The sequence below is a fragment of the Exophiala aquamarina genome, assembly GCF_000709125.1.
Source record: "Exophiala aquamarina CBS 119918 chromosome Unknown aczIA-supercont1.15, whole genome shotgun sequence".
In the NCBI taxonomy this organism is placed as follows: Eukaryota; Fungi; Ascomycota; class Eurotiomycetes; order Chaetothyriales; family Herpotrichiellaceae; genus Exophiala; species Exophiala aquamarina.
Window position 1 is genome coordinate 376,716 of NW_013550573.1, and position 22,478 is coordinate 399,193.

The 22,478-nt window shown below is 51.5% G+C and overlaps 5 protein-coding genes across 5 annotated transcripts; 3 read left to right on the forward strand and 2 right to left on the reverse strand.

Annotated features, from left to right (window-relative positions):
- Positions 1-637: 637 nt before the first annotated feature.
- On the forward strand, positions 638-1,981 carry A1O9_10921 (uncharacterized protein; the record flags this gene model as incomplete). Its single annotated transcript, XM_013400149.1, has 1 exon — positions 638-1,981. The coding sequence occupies one exon, from the start codon at positions 638-640 to the stop codon at positions 1,979-1,981; it is 1,344 nt and encodes a 447-aa protein (XP_013255603.1).
- Positions 1,982-3,278: 1,297 nt separating this feature from the next.
- Positions 3,279-4,637, forward strand: A1O9_10922 (uncharacterized protein; the record flags this gene model as incomplete). Its single annotated transcript, XM_013400150.1, has 1 exon — positions 3,279-4,637. One exon carries the CDS (start codon positions 3,279-3,281, stop codon positions 4,635-4,637), a length of 1,359 nt encoding a protein of 452 aa, XP_013255604.1.
- A 2,394-nt stretch (positions 4,638-7,031) lies between these two features.
- Positions 7,032-8,665, reverse strand: A1O9_10923 (uncharacterized protein; the record flags this gene model as incomplete). The annotated part of the gene is made up of 2 exons (XM_013400151.1): positions 7,032-8,173; positions 8,425-8,665. 2 exons carry the CDS (start codon positions 8,663-8,665, stop codon positions 7,032-7,034), a joined length of 1,383 nt encoding a protein of 460 aa, XP_013255605.1.
- Positions 8,666-12,055: 3,390 nt separating this feature from the next.
- Positions 12,056-14,419, reverse strand: A1O9_10924 (homoaconitase, mitochondrial; the record flags this gene model as incomplete). The annotated part of the gene is made up of 1 exon (XM_013400152.1): positions 12,056-14,419. One exon carries the CDS (start codon positions 14,417-14,419, stop codon positions 12,056-12,058), a length of 2,364 nt encoding a protein of 787 aa, XP_013255606.1.
- A 4,597-nt stretch (positions 14,420-19,016) lies between these two features.
- Positions 19,017-20,715, forward strand: A1O9_10925 (uncharacterized protein; the record flags this gene model as incomplete). The annotated part of the gene is made up of 2 exons (XM_013400153.1): positions 19,017-19,171; positions 19,221-20,715. 2 exons carry the CDS (start codon positions 19,017-19,019, stop codon positions 20,713-20,715), a joined length of 1,650 nt encoding a protein of 549 aa, XP_013255607.1.
- Positions 20,716-22,478: the final 1,763 nt, after the last annotated feature.

Genomic DNA, 22,478 nt, shown 5'->3' on the forward strand with positions numbered 1-22,478 from the left:
CTTCAACTCTGACATCTGCACGAGGGCTGTAGTACACAAGACGGCGGTTGATTGATGTTGGTATTTCGATGAGCACGTGTGGACCCGAGGCGGTCCCCTGGCATTTCGAAAGAGCCCTTCCCACGCCTGGGAGATAGTCGTGGCAATGGGACGTTGCAATCAATCAGTTGCGGACTTATGGATTTCTCCAACTCCACAAGGGTGTGCGCTGTATTCCTGTATTCAGTATGGCTGCCCCTCGGCAACAAACGACCATTCCTTCTCTCCCACTTCAATGCCGTTACTCCTCCTTCACTCTCCTTACTTCGATGATAGCTTGCTCACACGATATCCAGAACCTTCGAAGACATGTCCAAGTGTGGCAAGAAGCCTAGCCCCAGGATCTTCTGCGTCTCCAAGTCCCCAGACACCCGGCCAGATGGGTGCCAGACCAGGGCTTGCTTGATGAGCTAATCATCCACGGCCTTCTCGATCTCCACACTGCAGCATCTCTTTGAGCCACTCAAAACGACTCCATATTCATTGAGCTTAATCGGCTCAAGATCTCTCGAAAGCCTTTTCCCGCTCATCCCACGTTTGGCCCGGCCCTGTTTGTCAGGTCTACTCTTTAAGTCCATCTTCTCCCCCTACTGCAGTCATGCTGGTCTTGCAGCGGATGCGGAGGAGGTTCTCCCGTAGTAAGAGCGTCCCAACGACCACCGATGCTGGCACTGGCGACGATGAACTTCAGCCTTGCCCAAGGAAAGCCTTCTCATTAACCCCATCGGATGAAGAACTAATGTCAAAACTAACATTCAGCGAGGACACTCAACTCATTGAGCGTGCTCCACGACAACAAACTCCTTCCATCGCCACTGGCTATTCAGAACGGACCGTCTTCAACAGCGTTGACACCGGCTTCCTTTCTTTGCCTACAGAGTTACTTATGTTTCTTCAGCCATATTTGACCCTGGGCAGTGAAGTGGCACTCCGTCATTCATGTTCAAGGTTCTTTCAACTGTACACCACACCATCATTCATCCTTACTGGGGAGGAGCTGTTTAACTTTCTGTGCATGACCGAAAGAGATCAAGATCCTGCAGAACTAGAAAAGCTCGTCTGTGGACATTGTCAGGAACTCCATCATCGCTCCACCTTTCCTGCAGCTGAGATCAAACAGCCACCGACTGTTCGAGACTGTAGACAAATATGGCTTTGTGCGCATCGCCATCTTGGGTATCAAAAGAGTGTACGCATGCTCAAAGCTGGCGTCGAGTCACCCTTCCGTGTCGAGAATTTGTTGCCTTGTTCACGATGCAGAAGTTCAATTCGCAATAGATCGGTAGCCGACCGGCCTGAGAAAGGAAATCCTCTAGCCGACTTGGAGAATCCAAAGTCAGAGTCTTTACTGATATCCAAGATTGGCCTACTCCAAACACCCTCGCCGCTGTATAATGTTCGAACGAGCGGAGGGAGTGGAATGTATAAGGAGATCTTTCAGGCTAAATCTGTCTCGGCGGCTCTTCAGGCCATCAATTTCCGAATTTGCCCCCATATTCAACTGGGGGATCCTTATATTCTAAGCAAATTTTGCAGGGCTTGTATCAACACTCAACGGCTACCACCGGGAGTGAAAAGCCCACCTTGTATAAACGAGAACAAAAGAGATATTAGCGAGGGCAAGGCTCGTTCGAAGTGCAAGGGAACTTGCTTTACTCGAGGCTGCAAGACTCAATTCATGTTCCAAGCAAGAGAAAGCCTGGCTCCGGATGCGTCAGGACGGCATCAGGTATGGCTTATTATAGTGGTCTATCGTTGGCTGGGGCCGCTTCTAACCGACGCACCCGATTCCACATGGCGTGGTCACGCTGTCGACCATAATGAGCGGAAGGAGATGCGCAGCCAATGGGTAGCCTGGGAACGCGCAAACAGGCAAGGGCGTGAATGTATACCGAACTGGAGCATATGCTTGCTTCATCCAGAGGATTCAAACCTTCGCTGATGCTCGAGCTCTTTGGTGGCCGGTCGCACCGTCAACGGCTGGCGCACGGTTCAGCTGCAGTCTCTGTCACTCTCCAGCAATCCTCGTAGTCAGTGAAACGAGTATGCTAGTTCACGATTTTCAGCAAGGCTTCCAGCCGCTGCTTATTCAAGGATTGATGAATTGCCTATGGAGGACCGTTGTCTTCAGATGCAGACAGCAGATGATATGCTGGAGGGTTGTTCACCAGCTGTGGTAGTCTACCAACCATCACGTGGAGTGCAACAATGTGTGCACGGTCATGGCTTCGCTCGGACCACCTGCAATACTAGCAAGCCTTCGACCAGCTTCTCGATTCTTCAACATATTCACGAGTACACAGCCGGTCAACCACCGAGAGAATTGGTTCCAGGCCTGCAACTAGCGTCGAGCATGGTCGTTTGTGAGGTGCTATCTTCCTCCCCAAATACCTGTGAGAAGTTCCTTTGCCCAACACTAGGGGAGTTTAACCACGCGATAGTCAATACGAAGCACTCCTCATCTTATGTCCGAACGAGCTTCATCCACAAGCTTTGGTGGCTGAACCAAGCAGCATGTCACCTAGGCAAATGGCAGCTTGTCGTGAAACCATGGAAAGTCAATCCATAGCTCACGAACACTCAGTGCGGAGTACATACATCCCAGATACGAGGTATGCAAACGAAGAGGGCTGAGCAGTGCCCGCCTTTGGACTAGAGGCATTCAGGATCGGCCACGAATTCTCCGAGTGGAGATTGCACGCCACCAAGGGCTCGGGCCTGTATACACTCAGTGAGGCCGACTGATGCCCAGCGACGTCCTTAGGTCCTCGCAAAACACCAACAAGCCTTCTCAAAAACTTTGTATCCAGACCAACAAGTGGACGAGCTCCTATCCATTGCACACCACCTGCCACATCAAAGTTTTGTTGTCGGGAGCATGTTTCTCAGTGGCTAGCCAACTCCTCTGTCGCGGGCCCTTTCAAATAGAAAAGGAATACTAAACCCCTTCACCAGCTTTGCTATGCTCCTCGAACCTGACCATATCCTCCAGCACAAGACATCTACGCATTTGCTTGGGTGTATGTGTTGATCCCCAGAATTTACAACCTTGACCCATCATTCTTACTTGGCAATTCAACCCTCACTGCATCACAACAACAACGACAGGCACCTTCTTTCCCCTCCCCCCGAGACATCTTCACAAGAGTTGATGCTGACCGATTGCCACTCACTCCCTCCCACTACACGCCCCTGAGCATCGATCTTGATAACCACTGTGCCTGTGACAGACCATCAAGATGGTGCAATTCCCCCTTCCCACCCTTCTCGTTTACTGTTTCTTCACAGTCCTGCCCATCTGCACTCATGCCCATATGCAAATGAGCTCGCCCTACCCTCTGCGAAGTCCTCTTGACCCCGATATCAGCTATACGCTGAAAGATTATGATATGACGTCGCCCCTCTTCCCCGATGGCTCTAACTTTGTATGCAAGCAATACCAGCACGATGACTCGTCCTACTCCATCAAAGCGACGTACGTCGCCGGTGGTACCTACCAAATGTCAGTGGCTGGAACGGCAAATCATGACGGTGGTTCCTGTCAGCTTTCACTCTCTTACGACAACGGAGTGACCTTCAAAGTCATCAAATCCATCATTGGCGGCTGCCCTCTCTCCAACACTTACAGTTTCACGATTCCCAGCACGGCACCGGCGTCCAGCACCGTTCTCTTTTCCTGGTCCTGGTTCAACATAGTTGGAAACAGGGAGATGTATCAAAATTGCGCAAGGGTTAAGATCGTTGCTGGGCCTAACCAGCGTTTGATTCGCCGCAATCGTGCCAAGCGACAGTCTGTCCCCTTGCAAAATTTACCAGATATGTTTGCTTGCAATGTTGGCAATGGCTGTACGACCATCGAGAGGCGAGAAGTGATATTTCCCGACCCCGGTTCCGATGTATCTTACGGCCAGGATGCCATCACCCCTGATCCAGGCCCAGGATTTGAGATCAACGGCGCTTCGGCCACTGCTACTACTGGAACGTCCTCTGGCATGACAACGGCATCATCTCCAACGACTGCACCACCTTTCCTTTTTGGCAACTCCTCGACTTCAATGACCCCCCCTTCCTCATCCGGATCGATGCTAACACTAACTGACAGCCTTACCAGCACAATTAATCACGACGACCTCCTCACGACTTCAACGGCGGCGGCCACCACCACCACCACCTCATCATCAGCCATTTCAACAGCGACAACACTCTCCACCGTCGCCGTCGCCTCGCCAACCTCATCCCCATCAACACCCACCTCATCAACACCATCAACGCCAAGCTCCTCTTCCACCGCGCTCCCCGTCTCTTGTATTCCGGGGACATTCACCTGCAACTCGCCTAGCACTTTCTCACAGTGCGTGGTAACCTCAGCCACATCCACAACATTCGTCTACATGGGGTCTGTTGCCGCGGGCATGCAGTGCGTTAACGGCCAATTTTCGCGCGAGAACGACGGGGCCTGCACGCCGTCAGGGAACATATTCTGCGACGGGCCCAATGCGTTTTTCATGTGTGACCAGGGCGGCTTGATTTCCATGGGTCCCGTCGCGCCAGGGACTCAATGTCAGAATGGTGAGATCGTCGTTGCTGGGTCATCGTAACTAGCCAAGCTGCGCCGACTAGCTAGGAGAGTTCATCTTATCATCGACGACAGATCTGATTTTCTCGCTTGTCCCTTTTTGTACTGGCATTGGTTATGGGGGTAGGGAAAACCATATCACAGGGAGGGGGGAATATTGTATTTGTACCATCATATCTATCTAGCATAGTTCTGCAAAACGAGGAGAGGATCCCATCGGATCCTGGGGACAAACAGCACCGCCAGACGGAAATCTACATGGATCATGAATGAATGATCACGACGGAAAATAAAATGATGGGGAACCAGAGAGAGGAACACAATACTCCTCGTTGTACCGAGACGAACGAAAGCATCGAACCCGAAAACGAAAACGACAAGGAACACGAAAAACGAACCATCGAAAAAATAATTGATAGGCGAATACCCACGGAATGACGACCGAACGACAGTACGATGCATGGGACAACGGAAACTACGAGCGAAAATTTGGATGGCACGGCATATATAGCATAATCCGTAGGTCTGGATAATAGTACAAGGTCTCATAGAATGGAAATGAAATATCCAGGGCTTGTGGAAAAGGCTTCACAGCCCTTTGGATACATAGACAGGCAATCGCTTGTTAATAATATTTCTCAACGAATTAATTCATAATCCTCGAATTGTGCCTCATAACTCGCGACTCGTGAAACGACATCTGCCCTGCCTTGAAAGCGTGGAAAGAGAAAGCAACTGTGCCCGTTCTTTATGCCCCCTTCCACTGACTGAATACGCGCCTCATCTTCATGATTCGGTACTGACGCAGGCACATATTCCCTCTCACTTTTTTTAGGTGCTCACTCACTGTAAGACGAACTCCGCCGTGTGCATGGAACTCGGAATCACGCCGTCCATCAAGCCGTGGATATAACAGGCACCGACGAGCAGATACTCAGTCTCTTCCTGATCCCCATCCCCGCCCTCGCCACCAGTCTTGCGCACGGTCGCAGGCATCAATACAACCCGAGACGTTCGCACCGGCGATGCAGACGATAAGATCGCGGCCTTCGGCCTCGTTGGGCACCGCACCGAGCAGCCCGCCATCTGTGCCGACCAGCGCGCGTCCGTCTAGCACGCGCCGGGGCTTTGATCTCGAAGGAGTCGAGGGCGGAGAGCTATGGTAGGGTTGTAACTTGTGGTGATAAGAGGCGGGGAGGGTGGGAGCGTTGGTTCTGCTGCTATATTTGTGACCTCTCTTCCGTCAGGGTCTGGTCGGGGATTCTCTTCTTCGGGATCCTCCGGGCGTTGAATGAGTAGAGGGCTGTATTGTTCTGGGGGAACATGGCTTGAAATGCTTCAACCGGATTGGTGTGTTGAGGCGCACCAATAGAGCCGACCACCTCTCTTGCTTTGCGGTAGATACCGCTCATCACGGGTATCTGTGTATTTCCCTAGATGAAACCAGATTGATTTAAACACATCGGCATGATATTGGCGAAAGCGCAAGACAGGTCAAGTCAATGGGTTTAGTGCACTTCTTGCCGACCGGATCGGCCTCCGTGAGAAGAGCCAGCATATCAGCAAATCCTTGGCACATTCAGCCATGCTCCAGTATTAGAATTTACTACAAGAACTTGGAGCAAAAACCAATCATCCACGTAGCCATTCCTCAGGTGCGGAGAGATATATATGATGGTTTGGATGTCTTTTAGTGTTATCCTAATCTGATTCCTCATCTCAGTCTGGCTCCTCATCCTAAACGGGCTCTTGATCTGTCGGATTATCAGGTGTACTAAGAGAGCAGGGTATGTCCCCAGTTACGAGCTTTATGAGGTGGTAAGGCTGTCGGCCTGATTATCTAGGATATGCTTGCCACAGCGATATCGGATAGCAGGACTCGCTTCGATACTAGGCAGGAGGTGGCAATACAGCAACAGGTAGTGGAGATAGCGATAGGGGCCGGTAAGACAGAGGGGTATTCAATAGTCTTTATAAAGAGTGTTGTAGCAGGCCTGAATGCGGAAGGACAGAGATTCGCATACAATTCAATTGCAATTTGCGCCTACTCAAATAGCGAATGGCTCTCGATAGTGACAAGGACAGCAAAGGGCCACTCGCAAGGTGTATTTATAGGGGTTAGATAATCGCTAGTGCCGGTAAGTCGCTATTGGTAAGTCGATAGAATGAAACTCTCTGTTCCCGTGCAGCTGTCTATGCCAGTTGCACCCATTGTATAGATATCTAAGCGGTGTAAAGAGAGCGTTCTGCCGGTCCTGGCGCCCGCACTAGAGCTTGTGCTGCTACGGGCCTATCCTGTGCCTATCCTGTGCCTATCCTGTGCCTATTGCGTGTAATATAACACCTGTTCGCCTAGCGGTCGATCCAATACTATTCTAATAGCAGAACCCCTTTAATCCATTTTCGGTTTTTGACATCACTGGTGCTCATCACTGAAAGTTGATCCTAGGACTCTTGGCGGGATCTTCCAGGCGTCTAATTGCATAACCGACTCTGCGATGGCCGCTGAGCCATATATGCCACCAGCTCCTGCAGCCAAAAACCAAATGACAGCTGCTGGGCCAATGAATGGGGCCAAAGCCACAGTAGAAAGCAACGCGCTGCCTCCGGTAATCGCCCAGGCTCCCATGCCCGCCGCCGCCGCCGCAGCGTTTTGCCAGGTCTCGGGCTCCCTTATGTTTGCGACATTGTCAAGAGTCAGGTGCTTTTGGGCGCCGCGTATGTGCATCCAAATGTAAGGGCACCCATTATTGACTGCTTCCAACTCTCCGGTGATGTGGAGCTTCCCAATAGCTGAAGGGAACACTAGAGGTTCATAAAAGAAGATTGGCACGTTTGAAGGTATTAAGACATGGAAGATTGCGTCTGGGCCAACAGCTGGTCGTACAACGTACTGCAGAATGCCACATAATAGTTCGAGATTGTGGTAGCAACCAGAGAATGCTGGGGGCAAAGGATTTGCTTTCCTAAGCGCATCGAACTTAGGATACCACTCTGTCCCCGGGTTGTAGACGAAGAATAAATGGAGTGTTTTATCTTCATTCTCGGATTGATAACGAGAAATCTCTGCATTAATAAACTCAAACACATGTTGAGGGAAGAAATCGCCAAAGCTAGAGTTTGCCGTCATTGTTCTAGCTATAGTTTCAAGGTGAGAAGAGATCTTTCTGAGCTCTTTAATGGCTTCTCTGCCCATAAACAAGGTAAACGTTGTCGAAAGGGCTTTAGCAATTAGGCCAGCTGCGTGATATTTTCCCAGCAGGGCCATAGCCGTCTCAAGAGTACCGTCTAGCCCGCTGAGCATGTCGATGAGTGGGTTAAAATCCACATTATTGATAGCTCTTGCTTGTGCATATGCGATGGATCGCATACCTGGAACCGCTGAAATCGGTTCTGATTTTAGACGCCGCCGATCGAGGTAGAAGCTGACCAAAGGTACACAGGCTCCCAATGTAGTGAGAAAGGTTACAATCCAACTCAAAGTCATTGCTCGTGGTTGCGTTGATGTCTGTCGCTGGGTAGTTCCAGCAATAGATGTAGAGATATGCTTTATCTCTGCTTTATATCTGTTAGAATGGAGCTAATGTTACAAGGACCACTGTCTCTGGGAAGCGGCTTACTAGATGGGTCGTTAAGATATACCCAGGCCTATTAAGCAAGGTTATCGATAAGCAGGTCTTAAGAGCTGGTTAGAGAGTGGAACAAAAAATGTCATCGGTGTTGTATGTGTCCAAGTTTATATATCCTCTACGGTTGTGACCGAGTTGATGAGTTGAAGAGGGACTGAGCCTTGATCAACCTAGGCTGACATCCATCTCGAGGAAGATGGACATCCAGTTGCTTCCTCCAAACCATAGCAGTTTGCTGGCTGTGCTGAGGACGACCAAATCGGCGGTTGGTTTCAGCCAATGATTTGTAGACTTTAGCTGGCCGCCCCAAGGCCCGTTTATGGTCAGCCTCCACCTGGAACCAGAAGATTAAGAGCGTTACAATGCTTTGCAGCACGGTCTCCTCCTGGGCGGCTCTCCAAAGGGCTTGAACTAGTTCCATTGGCTACTAATGAGGTTTAAAGAGGAAAAATTCACCCGGAGGCCGCAAGCGTCATATGAGCCTTGCGGGACTCCATCAATAAATTGCCCCTCTCTGCCTAGGCTCAAAGTCAACGAGACCCAGACTGGGCCGACAGAGACTGTGACCTCTTATTGAAACCAAGTGGCCAAAGCCTCGAATCAGCCCAACAGGGCTATGCTGAAGTGGCCGGGCGGTCGCGTGTAGCAGAAGATACCGACACCCAAGGCATGAGCGTCTAATGAGAATGGGGGCTGAAAGTGGGACTTAGCATGGCTGAGCTGTGATTTCAACGGAGGACTTGTCTTCATTCGAAGGCTACAAGGTGTCTGTCAGAGTATTCCATTGCTCGATGACCCATAGGTATCGTACAGGAGGCCCAAGTTATCTTTACATACCTTGGCAGCTTGGTCGTGCCTGCTCCGTGCTCTGCTCGGCTCCAGGCTATACTCTATACCGTGCTCTCTCGATGTTCCCTCAAATGCTCCGTCGTGTGCCAGATCAAAGGGTCCTCGCTCCCCTTCCTGAACGTCCCATAATAGCAATGAGCGAAGATTCGGGCATCGTTCCCGAGGGAAAAACCACCAAACGGATCTGATATGCGGATTCTCGGAACCACCCAATATCTTATTGCTTGATAGCCCGATAGTTTCCTTCTAGTTGTCATTGAAGAACGCAATCGAGTGTCCTACACTGAAGCTCCTCATATGGTAGGAATTGATGTTGGCGAACAATGCGAGGACGGAGCTCTCTAGGCTTTTCTATAGCAATGCGGGCCCGTCATCCCCGGAGCATCCTAATTGCCTCGGATGCAACATCACACATTGCTTCACAGAGGACTAGACAAGCGGGAACAAATTTCGATGCCTGTCTTCGCTACGAATATTGAGACCTTGGACGCACTTAAGAACAATGGGCGGGGACTGCAAGACTTTCGCTAACGATTGGTCTCAGCGATGCCAGATGCTTCACACCTTTCACATTGGCGACCTGTATGAGCGTGGATTGGGTGCAGCAAAGAGAACGAGACGTCATGGCCGCTGCAGAAGATGCTTTTGATTCTGTTGTCGCTGGCTCAAAATTACAACCCGGCAGAGGAAGGGCTCAGAAGCCGATCGCAGAGCCCGTGGATAAAGTTCTTATTACACGCAGAGCCTCTAGTTTAGAAGCCGCTACACCTCAACGAACCTTGCTTGCAGCTATTAAACGGGTTCTTCGACGGTATTTGCCGCTGTTTTTCTTATTCAATGGCACCAATCTGGCCATGGAAGTGGACGATGGAACACTTCATCATATCGTTTATTCTGTTTACAAATACTTGAGGAAGGGTGTGTTGGAACCTGCGGAACCTTTTCTTCGCGTCAGCAGTCGCCATGTGCAGATTCGGACTGAGGCTGTGGCCAAAGAACTTCGTCATTTCTCCGACTACCTGGATAACGAGCTGGACGAACGCTTGCAAGTTTCTCAGAGTGGGACTGTTTCTCAAGTGTGGCCATGGTCCACCTTTTGGTACGCAGCGGTCAAACTTGGCTAATAATTGTATCTGTTTTGTGGCAAGTCCGGGAGAAACCTTGGACCAGCCAAGCGTGGCAGCAGCGATGAAGGATACTTTCGACCATTTCGATGTGTATCATACGACCCAGCAACGGCACAACGGAACTGGCAACATCCGATCCATCCCCAAAAGCTCCAGAGTAACTTGGAACATTGGCAAAACCTATGGAATTCACACCAGGGTTTCTGGATTTGCCAAGTGGCAGAGACATCTGAGCTCAGATGTCATGAGCAGGCAGGGTTCACCTAGGGATCACGATAGTTCTGGCAACCATGTTCTCACCAGAAACATTAGGCCATGGCTTGATACCGGCTCTATCGCAATTCGCTACGACCATAAGATATTCCTTTTGTACAGGCTGATGGCCACAGAACTTCTTTTCTGGAGAGGAGTAGCTCGAGAGCGGAAGGTACATGACTCCTTGATAGAAACCTTGGAACCAATCTTGTGTTGTCACTCCTGGCAGGAGATCCAAAATCCAAGATTTCTTAGATGGGTTTCAGACACTTTGGCAGTAGGCAGCCCAGTTAAATGGACCCGGGTCGAAGAGCAGGATTAAAGCAGTGCGGACCGTATTTCAAGCAAGCCGCGCCGGTGGAATGATTCCTTGAGCACCAACACCGGCGGTGACCTTCCTCAAGAGCAGTAGTACAAAGACGTCAGTGAGTATCCGAATTTGGACAAAGTCTACGCAGACATCACGGAGTTGCAGCAACAGGCTCTAGATTATAACAGATATGCAAAAGAGAGACGCTGGGGGCCTCGCAAGCGACCCAGGCCACCATCTGAAAGCGACACTGAGATAGTCTGAGCTGGTGGTGATCTGAAATACACAAAACGCATGTCCAGTAAGTCATGGGCGTTGTGGGTCAATCGGTTATGAGGCTGCAGGAAGACAAGCGCAGATAACAGGTCCACCATTCGGCGGTACCGACACAAGTTGCTGTGAATTGTTGAAGTCGTTATGTACTTCTATCGGTATATTTATACGATTGCGTGGAAACCCTAGTTAAAGTTCGACTAAATTGGCTCTTCGTCTCAAATAGGCTCCTCATCTTGTCTTAAATGGGCTTCTTATAATTCCCAGGCCGACTTGATGGCCGATCCTTGGGGCATCACCTACCTTCGCCTTGCCACTAGTCCCCTCGTCGAACGCAATGAAGCTGGCAGTCTGGCAAGAACATCAAACATCCACGGCATCAACAAACATCTTTAGGGGTGGAGCCGAATTTTTTCCAATATTCATATTAGGTTTAGACCTCAGATTGTGTATACTGCTTGGACTGCTTGGACTGCTTGGATTGCTTGGAAGTCTTATATGGTCAAGGCCTGGGAGGCTTCGAAGGGCTACGAGTAGTATCTCATGAGCAGTCCAGGCGATGACTGAAACCCTGGCAGTCCAGAAGCCACGAAAATAGCTCCAAATACCCTGCGATTTTGTCCAAGTTGTGCCTAGCCACGGAGTCTACAACATGGACTCGCAACTTTGTCTATAGGATGTAGATGCTGAGGTCTCCATACCTGGAGGATCTAGTGTAGACTTGCTACCATGGAAGAGGAAATGTCCACCATGGCTGTAAAGGGAGCACTCATACAAAATTATATACAAAACCTTGCCGAGACCTGGAGTCACCGCCTGGCCGCTCGAGCTCATATGTCTGTACTCGTAAGATAGGGGTACAAGACGCGGAGTCAGGGCACGTCTCACGTGACCCCGCTTTCACAATCCTGCCTCAGTTGTCTAAGCTGGATTTCACACTGGATATGTATGTCACCACCTTGGCCGCGTGAGCCAACTTGACTCGCACTTCCAACCTCTATTGGCCTTCCGTCTTCCGCAACTCATTCTTCACCCACCCCTCAAGTCCACCAGCAGCAATAATCGCCTGCACGTTCGCCGGGAGCTCGCCCACACGCTCCGTCCACACCGGGCCGCCCGGCCCTTCCTGAACTTCCACGACGCTGCGCGCCACATCCCACGTCAGTGTCCAGCCGGTACGGCGCGTCAGCTGCCTCTGGTGGAGTGCGACAGGGGTCGGAGGTGCGGTGGTGAGCGACCCTTCGTTTGTGGTGGGTTCAGAGACTATGGGATTAGACGACGAGGAAGAGGAGGTAGAGGTAGAGGCAGACTCGGAGGAGAAATGAGACCGCAGGCGCTCGACAAGGCGCGGCACTTCCAACCCTATGAGCGCGTTGTTGATACTGTTGCGCGAGAAGATATTGCTGAAGCTGCTGGCGACGACGAGGGGGATCTGCTTGGCGAGAATCGCGGTTGCCGCCTGTTCTCTCGACGAGCCGACGCCGAAGCTCCGACCTGCAACCAAAATGTCGTTGGGTTTGGCGATGTTGTTGAACTCAGGATCGTAGTTTTGCATGCACGCCCGCGCCATGTCCTCCTTGGAAACATCGTCCTGGTACGTGAGCGAACCGGGGTAGATCCCATCAGTATTGATGTTGTCGGCGTCGCAGAATACAATCTCGCCGCTGATCCGCTCGGGGAAGCCCGGCAGGATTTCGACGGTCGCCTCCGACGGAGCTCCGGCCGAATCAGCCCGCTCAATCAGTGATTCCATCTGCTGCAATAGGTGGTCGAGCTGGTGCTCGGTGGTTTGAGGCATCCCCGTGCCGAACCCGTGTTCCACGCCAGACCAGTCTGCCGGCACCTGGTACGCGCCAGGGCCGGAGATGATGCCGCTTAGGGCGCTGGCGGCCACAACCTCGGGACTCGCGAGGTACGCCTGCGCGTCCCGCGAGCCCATTCGCCCTTTGAAGTTGCGGTTACTGGCGCTAATCCCGACTTCGCCCGGTTCTAGCAGGCCAGTGCCGAGCCCAATGCACGGCCCGCATCCGGCAGGCAGCGGCTGCGCACCGGCGTCCAGCATGGCTTGCCAATCGCCCGCGTCTTCAGCGGCTTCCTGCTCCGGAGCGGATGCCGCGGCGATATAGAACTGCACGCCATCAGCGATCTTTGGGATGACACCGGAGTTCGCCTTGGCGGCGTCTTTGAAGACTTTGGCGGCGGCGGCGAGATCTGACGCGCGCGAGTTGGTGCAAGAGACGAGATATGCGCGATTGATTTTGATGGTCTGCGGCGCGAGCTCGTTTAAAGGCGTTACGACCTTGACAGAGTTGGGCCCGGAGACGTAAGGCGAGAGTGTGGAGAGATTGAGATAGAGCTGCTTGGCGTACACAGCGTCGCGATCGGCAGTGAGGCGGGTCGCGAGCAGCTCGTCCACCTTCTCGTGGGTGATGCGTTGTCGGGTCGTTCGAGTATCCAGCATTGCCGCCTCCGTAGCCTTGTACCGCAGCCAGCGCTCCAGCGTCTGGTCGATCGGGAACAGACCGGCGAGCGCTCCCCATTCGGTCGTCATGTTGGCGATAGTCAGCCGGCTGTCCACGAGCAAACTGGCCATGGTCTCCTCTGAACCGGTGAACTCGATGGCGTGGTTAAGCACCTCATCTTTGTCAAATAGCCCGCACAATGCGACAATTACGTCCTTACCCGTGACGCCAACCGGCAGCGTCCCGGTAAAAGTCACCCGCGCAATGGGCGGGATCTGCCACCACGTGCGACCTGTGGCAAACACACTCGCGGCATCTGAACGCACGATAGGGGTGCCGAGACAGTTAACACCACCATAAGTATTTGTATGGCTGTCCGAAGCCACAACAAGTGTGCCCGGCCATGCATATCCTTCTTCAACCATGATTTGATGACCGATTCCGCGCCCTGCTGGGTAGAAGTCAATGCCGTGCTTCTTCGCAAACTCCTCTATTTGTTGGTATTTTTTAAGATTCGACTCGTCTTTGTTCTGGATATCGTGATCCAAGGTCATAACAATCTGCCTGTTATCATAAATCTTCGAGGCTCCCATAGACATAAATTTGCTGGCGACCGGCCGCGAATTATCATGTGTCATACAATAGTGTGGTGCAAGACTGACATAGTCGCCAGCCCTCACGAGCTTTCCTTCTGGTAGACCGACGGCATAACGTTGTACAATTTTTTCCGTCAAGGTCTGCGGAGTCTGCGATTGTCTTTTGAGGGAAGCGAACAAAGCCGATGTTGAAGGGTCCTCAAGCTGCGCGTGGAAGGCTTCGGCTCGATAAAGGGCTGTCGTGCTCAGATAGCGGGACCGCGTGTGCCTAGAGACATATCGCAACTTCTGTATCTGATGCATTCTCCTGCACTGGAGACCGCGCCGGAGGAGCTCCAAAATAAGGGCACGAATGCACGTTTTTAGGGCCCACCTATAACCTCAGACACAGTCAGATCTCACAAAGCGATAAGCAGAGGAAGCTCAATTCACTGACCTCCACCTCGTTTTGCGATAATTAAGACGACTGATCAGACTTGGAGACGTCGCCAGTCTCCTTACGAAGTAGTGAGATCGAACAGAGTGACGTTGAGATATGGTGCCCGGGCCCAGTTGTGTTAGGGCCGCGGTCAAAAAAAGAAATTGCCGCCTGGGTTTACTGTAGAAGTGTGAGTCGAAGGGTTGTCGACTTCGCTGCATTTGTCGGGAGCCAGAGCCGAATTTATGGTGCCGATGTTATGGCGTTTGGGCCTTGGCGCTCATTTTCTCCACAGCAGCCGGGGCGGTACATCGGGGAATACTTTTTCCGTCATAAATCGTTCCGTGCCAAACGACTTCTCTAACCTGTTGGCCGCCAGACCCACTTTACTATGCTCTTGTCTGCCTCCCTCTTGGTTGATTCCTACGCCTCCTGGGGTGGTTGGTGAGTGTGCCTTACCCTCCAGAGGCCCCGGAATTGGACTTGGGCAATCATTAGAGGTAGCTAGGTGGGATCCACAGGAGTCGAGGCAGTGTTGATGGAAAGGATTAGCGAGTGTGATGAGGAAAGTTGTAAGGGAAAGATCCTGAGCGTGATCGTGGGGAAATTCGCTGAGCAGTATGCTTGATGCTTGCTCGTGGGCACTTCACTGTCCAAAAAAGGAATATAAAGCGTGTGAAGTGACTGGGCCAGTTTTCAAGGTACTGTCTGCCTTCAAGAGCGAAAGAGGAGCCCAAGACCATATGCATATTCATACTCACCCGTTTCTCTGCCCACGTCAAGCTCGATTCGCACGATACCACGAAGGATACTTTGGAGCATGCAGATGATCAAAACACCGGGTCCCAAAATTCCTTCAATGTACACTTCCCATGTGCAAGAATGCTGTGGTGGGGAATCGATCGACTGAATACGGCATGAAGAAACATAAGAGCCATATCAGGCTAGACGACGTGAGAACCGACGTCAATTATTTTCGATTACACAGTGACCTACGCCTGCATTCAATGATCCTTCAGCAGGATAGCTGGGATCTCATAAATGAAGACAAATGCCATGACTCCCTTGAGGAGCTTGTCGACAAGGATGGAGATCTTAGTATTGAATGCGCTGATTTCGAGGGTACACTCTGACTCACAGCGACCCAAAGTGAGAACAACGATCAAAATGGTTCCCCTCTCAGTTCCCAGGAAGATCAACAACTGTGCTCTGTTGAAAACGGGATACTTTCCAACGAGTAATGATCGTCTCCGGACTCTTGGACAGAATACCAATGGGTGGAGTATGTCATACCGTCTCACTTTCTGCTTGTAATAGATGCCTACTAACAAACCATCGACAGAACAGACAGTAACAAATATCTCGAAGTATCATTCATGACCTTGGGCCTTACATGTCTACCATTGTAGCTTCGCCGCTCGAATCTCTCAGTGGCGTCGCCTGGACATCAAGGGTTCCCCTTGGCGCTGGAAATCTTGCTCCCCATCGTGTGCCCCCGCCATCAATTGGTTGGCCTTAATCATCAGGCGCTCGAAGACTGGCAGCAGGCGCGGCTGGTATGCATGGCGTTCGACCAACTGGCCAAGCCAATTGCAGAGCGGGGGGAGGAATGGCATTGGCAACCAGGTGGTGTAGCCAAATCTGCGCAGACTTGCATCTTGGATTGGCTGCAGCCCACACGCAAAGTCGATGTTAGCAAGTGAAAGATCTTGGCCTTAAACGATGACCATTGCTCACGGAACAAACAGAGACTTGCAAACAAAAGCACTCCTTGGTCGACAAAGAAGGCGCAATGTCCAAGCGGCTGAAATCCTCGAGAGGGGCCGACTGTTCGTAATCATTCATAGTATGAACGGACAGAATCAAGAACCATATGGGGCACACGCAAACGAGTTCGGCAGGGTAGAAGTATGAGTTATATCGGAGAGGGTTGTGCACCGATAATAACCTAGCCGTCAAGGAGATCAGTCGAACACGTGCACCTTTTCAGGCGTGGGTTGGAAGCCCACTGTAGACGGTCAGGGTAATTGACAAACGGGCGTATTGGGTCGATGATTGTCTGAGTAGAGACATCATTCATTTCTTGATCGATGCTCACAAGGCTGGGTTTCCAGCTGGTGTTCCAGACAGCCCTGTGGTGATGGTAGAGAAGGACACCCTAATTAAAGCATCTTAGACATGCTGGTGGGGTAGACAGCCACAGCTTGTCCAGACATCAACCCTTGGTCCTTACCAGCTCTGGTGCTTCCATGGCACTTACCTGATGGTGCCAGCCTTATGGCAGTTGATGTCTAGTGTATTCGGAACAGTATGCAAGTTGTTTGAAGCTTCGCACCCAGTACTTCGTATTGATCACAAGGCCTTGATCATGCGGGTTGATGGTGCGATATTGATTCTTGAAAACATGAAACGTTCTATTATGACCGAGACGAGTGTGACCTCAAGATGCAGGTTCATGCATCCATCTCAACCCCAGTTCGCATCAGCTCGCCACATTGGTGAAGACTATCAGGTCGAAATACAACCCAATTCTTGCTCGCTTCAGAACTCGGGGTGGCAGACAGGGATTTCCCTCGAATGTCCGTTCGTGTTGGAGCAGAACAAGAACTAGTACGGAGTACCTGCATTCCAAAGGGACCGTGCCTGCGTCCTGACATCAACGTACAGAAGTTTGTGCATTAGGGCAGAAGTTGGTGGTCCAGCTGTGTTCCAACGATCATGGCACAGATGTTAGCCAACACAGCAGAGTTTGGATGGATTGGGACACCAAATGGCTGGTCCAGACTTCCCGGGATGACGCTATTCGCATCTTGAAAAGGCGAAGTCGACATGGCGACATGCATTTGGGAAAGGGAGGGACAGGAGATTTGATGATTGGAGGGGAGAATCACTGGCATGGGGATGCCTGGCGATGGGAGCAAGCGAAAGAGAAGTTGACCCTTTCCTATCTCCAGGGCTCGGCGCGGCCTAGGATGGAAGAGAAGCGTGTCGGGCGGTGTGACGGACGTGAGGACGTGGGGGGCTGCAACGCCATGCAATCTCCCCTCAGTCAAACACTCGCGGGACTCCACTGCGTCACAACCACCATTGAATCTTGACATGGTGACCATTCTCAAACGGACCGCGGGAGGTTTCGGTTGTCTGCGTCGTATGAGTACTCAGCACGGAGTAGTTTGAGCAGATGTCCCGAAAGTGCGGACGGAGTAACCAGGCCAGGTCCAAATGATCGGGTGTGTCTTGACCCTTGGTCCGTTTGCCCACGAGGCCAGTTTGTTCGTATACAGCTAATAAGTTGAGCACTCAATGCTAATGGCCACTCCATACTCTGTATGCGTTCATGGCACTGGTGAGATTGGTTTCCTACTCGGACACGCAGGCTTGTTTCAAAGATAGAACAGAACAGCCAGGGCTTGAGACGAAAGCATGGGATCGGGGCAGATCAAGTCCCCGAGATTGGAAACGAGAGGAACGGGCTTAGAGGGCGGCGCTTAGTGCCTGTAGGAGGCTGAACTAAGACCTTCCGGGCAGTCCACCACCCACAAGCTTTACCTGGAGGAGTTAGAGGTGTCACTAACCCCCCGGTTAAGTTCAACCCTACCAGTTGGTTGCTCCAGCAGATCAACAGAGGCGCTCGGTGGGTTCTGGAGGGGGTCCACCTCTGTCTGCGGCCCCAGAGCAGGGAGAGAGCGAGGGAGAGAGAGAGCAGTACTCGTCCAGAGAACAGAGAGCAGAGAGCAGAGAGCAGAGAGCAGAGAACGGAGAAAACAGAGGACCTACGGGGCCTCTGTCAGGGACCCAGGGCACGGGCGTCTTTCTCTGCCGGCGTGAGAACTACGAGCACGAGTACCTAACTGTTGGCAGTCCATGCTCTGCCGCATCCACCCTCCTGCGTCTGGCTCCTGCCACACAGCTGTCCACAAACCCACCCGCGAGTCCGCGACCCCAAGACGCACGCTTTCTCTCTTGCATCTGCCTCTGCCGCCGCCGCCTGCATCTCGCATCCTCTGTCTCCCAATCACCTTCACACTCTCTTCCCTCTTCTGCTTTCCTACCTCCCCATTCAACCTTGTTGTTGTCCTTTCGCCATTCGTTCGCAGGAGTCTCACGACCCGGAGCTCTTTTTGAGGTTTCTCTGACCTCTAGTCACTCGTTTTCTTCTTTTTGGGATCTGCGTCATCGCCTTTTGGTCTATTTCATTCCCCCATCCACCGCCATCCTTCCAGCTCGGACCTCCCGCTGGTTGCTTCGACCAAGTCCCTGCTCCAGAGCTTCGGTACCTGTCAAAGCTCAGTCAATCCAGACACCTCCTATCTCGTCACTTGGCTCGCCGGCCTCCAGCTCCGTGGCACCAGGATCCATCGCGACAACGAATAGGGGCCGCGGCAACAATGCGTTCAGCATGACCTTGGAAGAAACAAATACCTTTTGGACACTCGGTTTGGGGAACAATACTTGACCGACTGAGAACCTTCCCTTTCGACCATGGTCAAGCTCAACGTGCTGGGCGCATTGGCCCTGGTCACCGTCACGCCTGGCGTCTTTGCGCAGGACTGTATTTCACTAGCTACCTCGAAAGCTTGCCCGGCTTTCAATGCGTCGTCTATATCTTCAACAAATACAACATTAATTGGCTTATTGTGAGTCTACATCTGGCCCACCGCTGCACTCCTCCACTAACTGGAATAGCCCTTTCCTGGCCTATGTCAACTCGACAGAATCCTTCGACACTCAGTTGACTCAGTATATATCTCAGCAGTATGTCTCGACGAAATTCACAAATATCTTCGGATGTGACAACGTCAACCTGCGCGACACCTCCAGCTACTATGCCCGCTATACAACCAGTTTTCTCTGCAACGCAATTATCCAGAATTCGAGGGATTCGTGTCAATCTACCCCGGCTCAACTAACACCTCTTTGCGCAGACGCTTGTGGAGATATGGCAATCAGTGAGGAGCAGATTGTATCTAACAACAACCTGTGTTCAGGACGTGCCGACAACTATGCCGACCAACTACGCGCCGATTTCACCAATTGCGCATTGCCAGCCAATTCCATTAGTGGTTCTTGCGTAGCTGGGGCTGTCAACGAACCTATCGACTGTGGTTTTGGCGGGAATCTGATGGGCCTGTGTAATTTCTGTCGTGCGAGCACCGAGAATGGTACCGACTCTTGTTGTTTGACTTCCAACTCGACTGGCCGTTGTGAGGATGTCACCCTCCCCGTCTTCTCCACACTTTCCAACCTACTCTCCTCGACTGCCAGTGCCACCTCCTCGTCCACGGGAAGTGCTACAACAAGTGCTGCAGCATCTGGAGGAGGCGGTAGTGGACTCAGTGGCGGTCAGATTGCCGGAATCGTGGTCGGGTCCGTTCTTGGATTTCTACTACTACTTGCCTTGATTGTTCTGGCCTTCATGTGCTTCCGCCGCAGGCACAGTGACAGTAAAGCCGCAAGTCTGCTTAATCAGCCGTCACCGCAAAGGAGAGGTCCAACCTCATCCGCTTACAATCAGCCAATGACACAGCCCGGATACGAGGTGCTTCCTGGTGGGCGGGTCGCTCGCATGTCAGCCCTACAGGATGAACAACCCTCAGGAGGGCCTCAAATAGGTCCACGAAACTATACTTCTCATACTGACCCCTACGGCGACAGCCCTGGATCTAACGAGAAATTGGGAATTGCCGCCGCTAAGATCGGAGATTCTCCTGGGAGTGACTCGCAACACGGCAGTTCGCCTGGTAGCGGAGGGGACTTCTCCTCACCAGAAGGCGTTGCCAGTGGACAGTCAGAACAGCTGCCTTTCTTCAAAGACTATTACTCGAATGACGACATCCACCCCGGAGATAAAGTCTCGGCACTTTGGGCATATCAGCCTCGCGCTGGAGACGAGTTTGAACTTGAAAGAGGAGACATGCTCAAAGTAGTGGGCATCTGGGATGATGGATGGGCTACTGGTGTCCGGATCGATGATCGTGCTGAAGATTATGATGGCAAGCACAAGCTGCAACGCGATAGCGGGGTGTCAAATGGTACAGCAAACCGAGAAGACTCAGCCACGCCGTTGGGAGAAATCAAGGCCTTCCCGTTGGTTTGCGTCTGTCTCCCCGAGGCATGGAAGAAGACTGTTGAAGGCGATACATCGACCGAGAGCGGCTCAGGAGGACCGCCTCCAATGTGAAAGGCCAATCCTTCTCCAATCATGGCTGAGTGAGTGAGTTACGACGACATGCAGTTAGCCCCGGCGTTTGGAATGATGGCCACGGGCCGATGAGACTCTCTTACCCCTTGAAAAGACCCGTTAATACCAGTAATATCACAAGCACGACCACCCTCGACCATCTCAAGAGCAATCCGACCTCGGATCCGGCTGATGAACGTTGATAGAGAGATCAATGGTTCTCACATGCGACATGGCATCACCACCTACCTGATGCATTTTCGCATTACCGAATTGGATTTGCGTTGGCTATTGTGCTTCTACCGTTTTCTGCTTCGATTGATACCCACTTGTGTATAGTTTTGCTTACGCACTCTTAAGCACTGGCGTCCACTTGTCACAAGCGAGATTTCTATTGGTGAATTGCATTCTGTCTGCGATCGAATTTGCTTTGCGCGTGGTAAGGGATTGTATGAGAAAAAAGAAAGTAAAGGTGGGATAAAGCCCAGGTGATCGATCGACCATTCAAGTGTATGAATTTTGGGGTATTTTTAATCCCCAGACATAAACACCCAGTCCAGGTGACTCTTGAGGTGATGGTATGGTGAGCGAGACGGGGAGAGAGACGGTCGAGAGGATGGAATTGAGATCATACAGATGAGGCACCAGAGCTCTACGTTGGACTGACTCAAGAGTCCTGACTGAAAATACAATCCAATGGCTGCCGGTGATTGCTGTACTCCCTTGGTACTGATCACCAACGCCGAATTTTGCACCATTTGGGTATTCTGGCTGTGTTCTTGTGCCTGTGCCTCGCATGACTTAAACTGCAATACATCCAAGTACGCTCGGTAACCAGTACTCGGCGCTGTCCTTTGCGCATATGGGCACTTAGTGAACCTATAGCAACCTTCCAGTTTCCTGTACAAAGCCCATCGCCTAGCCTGCACACTTCACTTTCGAAACTGATGATGGCTCATTGGCAAAATACACACCACCGACTTACAGTGTTATGCTTTTATAAATCAAACGATCCGATTTTTCGTCAGCAAATGTGATGCGGCTACAGGTCAGTTGGGAGCGTGAGGAGATTTCATCTTCTACGATCTAGGTAGTAAAACAACCTAGGAGCTGTTTATAAAGCATTACCAAGGATGTCGTGTTGCTATCAGCGTGTGGCATTGGTCACCAGCGCCTGACATGTCTAACCCTTCCAGCGGTTTGTAGCAAGAAAGCAGCATCCCGGGCCTTAATCTCAATGTGTAACCAAAACCGGATAACCTATTTGATCCCGAGCTTAACAGTCACTCTGGCCACTTTACGAGCATGCACTTACAGCCTCACAACCTAACGGCTACTCTAGTCACCAGACACATCGAAAAAGGTCACTCCATAGTTCTCCCTCATATCCCTCAGCAGACCAGGCATCCAGCCAGGCCACCCATATCTCCTTAGTCAGTCGAGACATCTACCGCTTGAGACGGGGGCTCGTCAATCGATAATCTCGGTCGACGCAAGCATCAATTCAGCTCGAAGTCATGCATGCACAGCCGTTTTTTTTTTTTTGGAGTACCCTGGAGCCATTAAAGATCGGCATTGCTGGCCTAAGTTGTTCGTACATAGCAACGGTATGAGTCTGATAAGCAAGCAACCATCTCTTGAATTCATCAGCCCTAAATTAGCAGCTGTGCATTACAGGACACGAGAACGCATTACCCACCACGACACTTTTGAGGTTAGTCAAGCTGATTTCTGCTACAAAATCTGAGACCGTTCCACGGCGC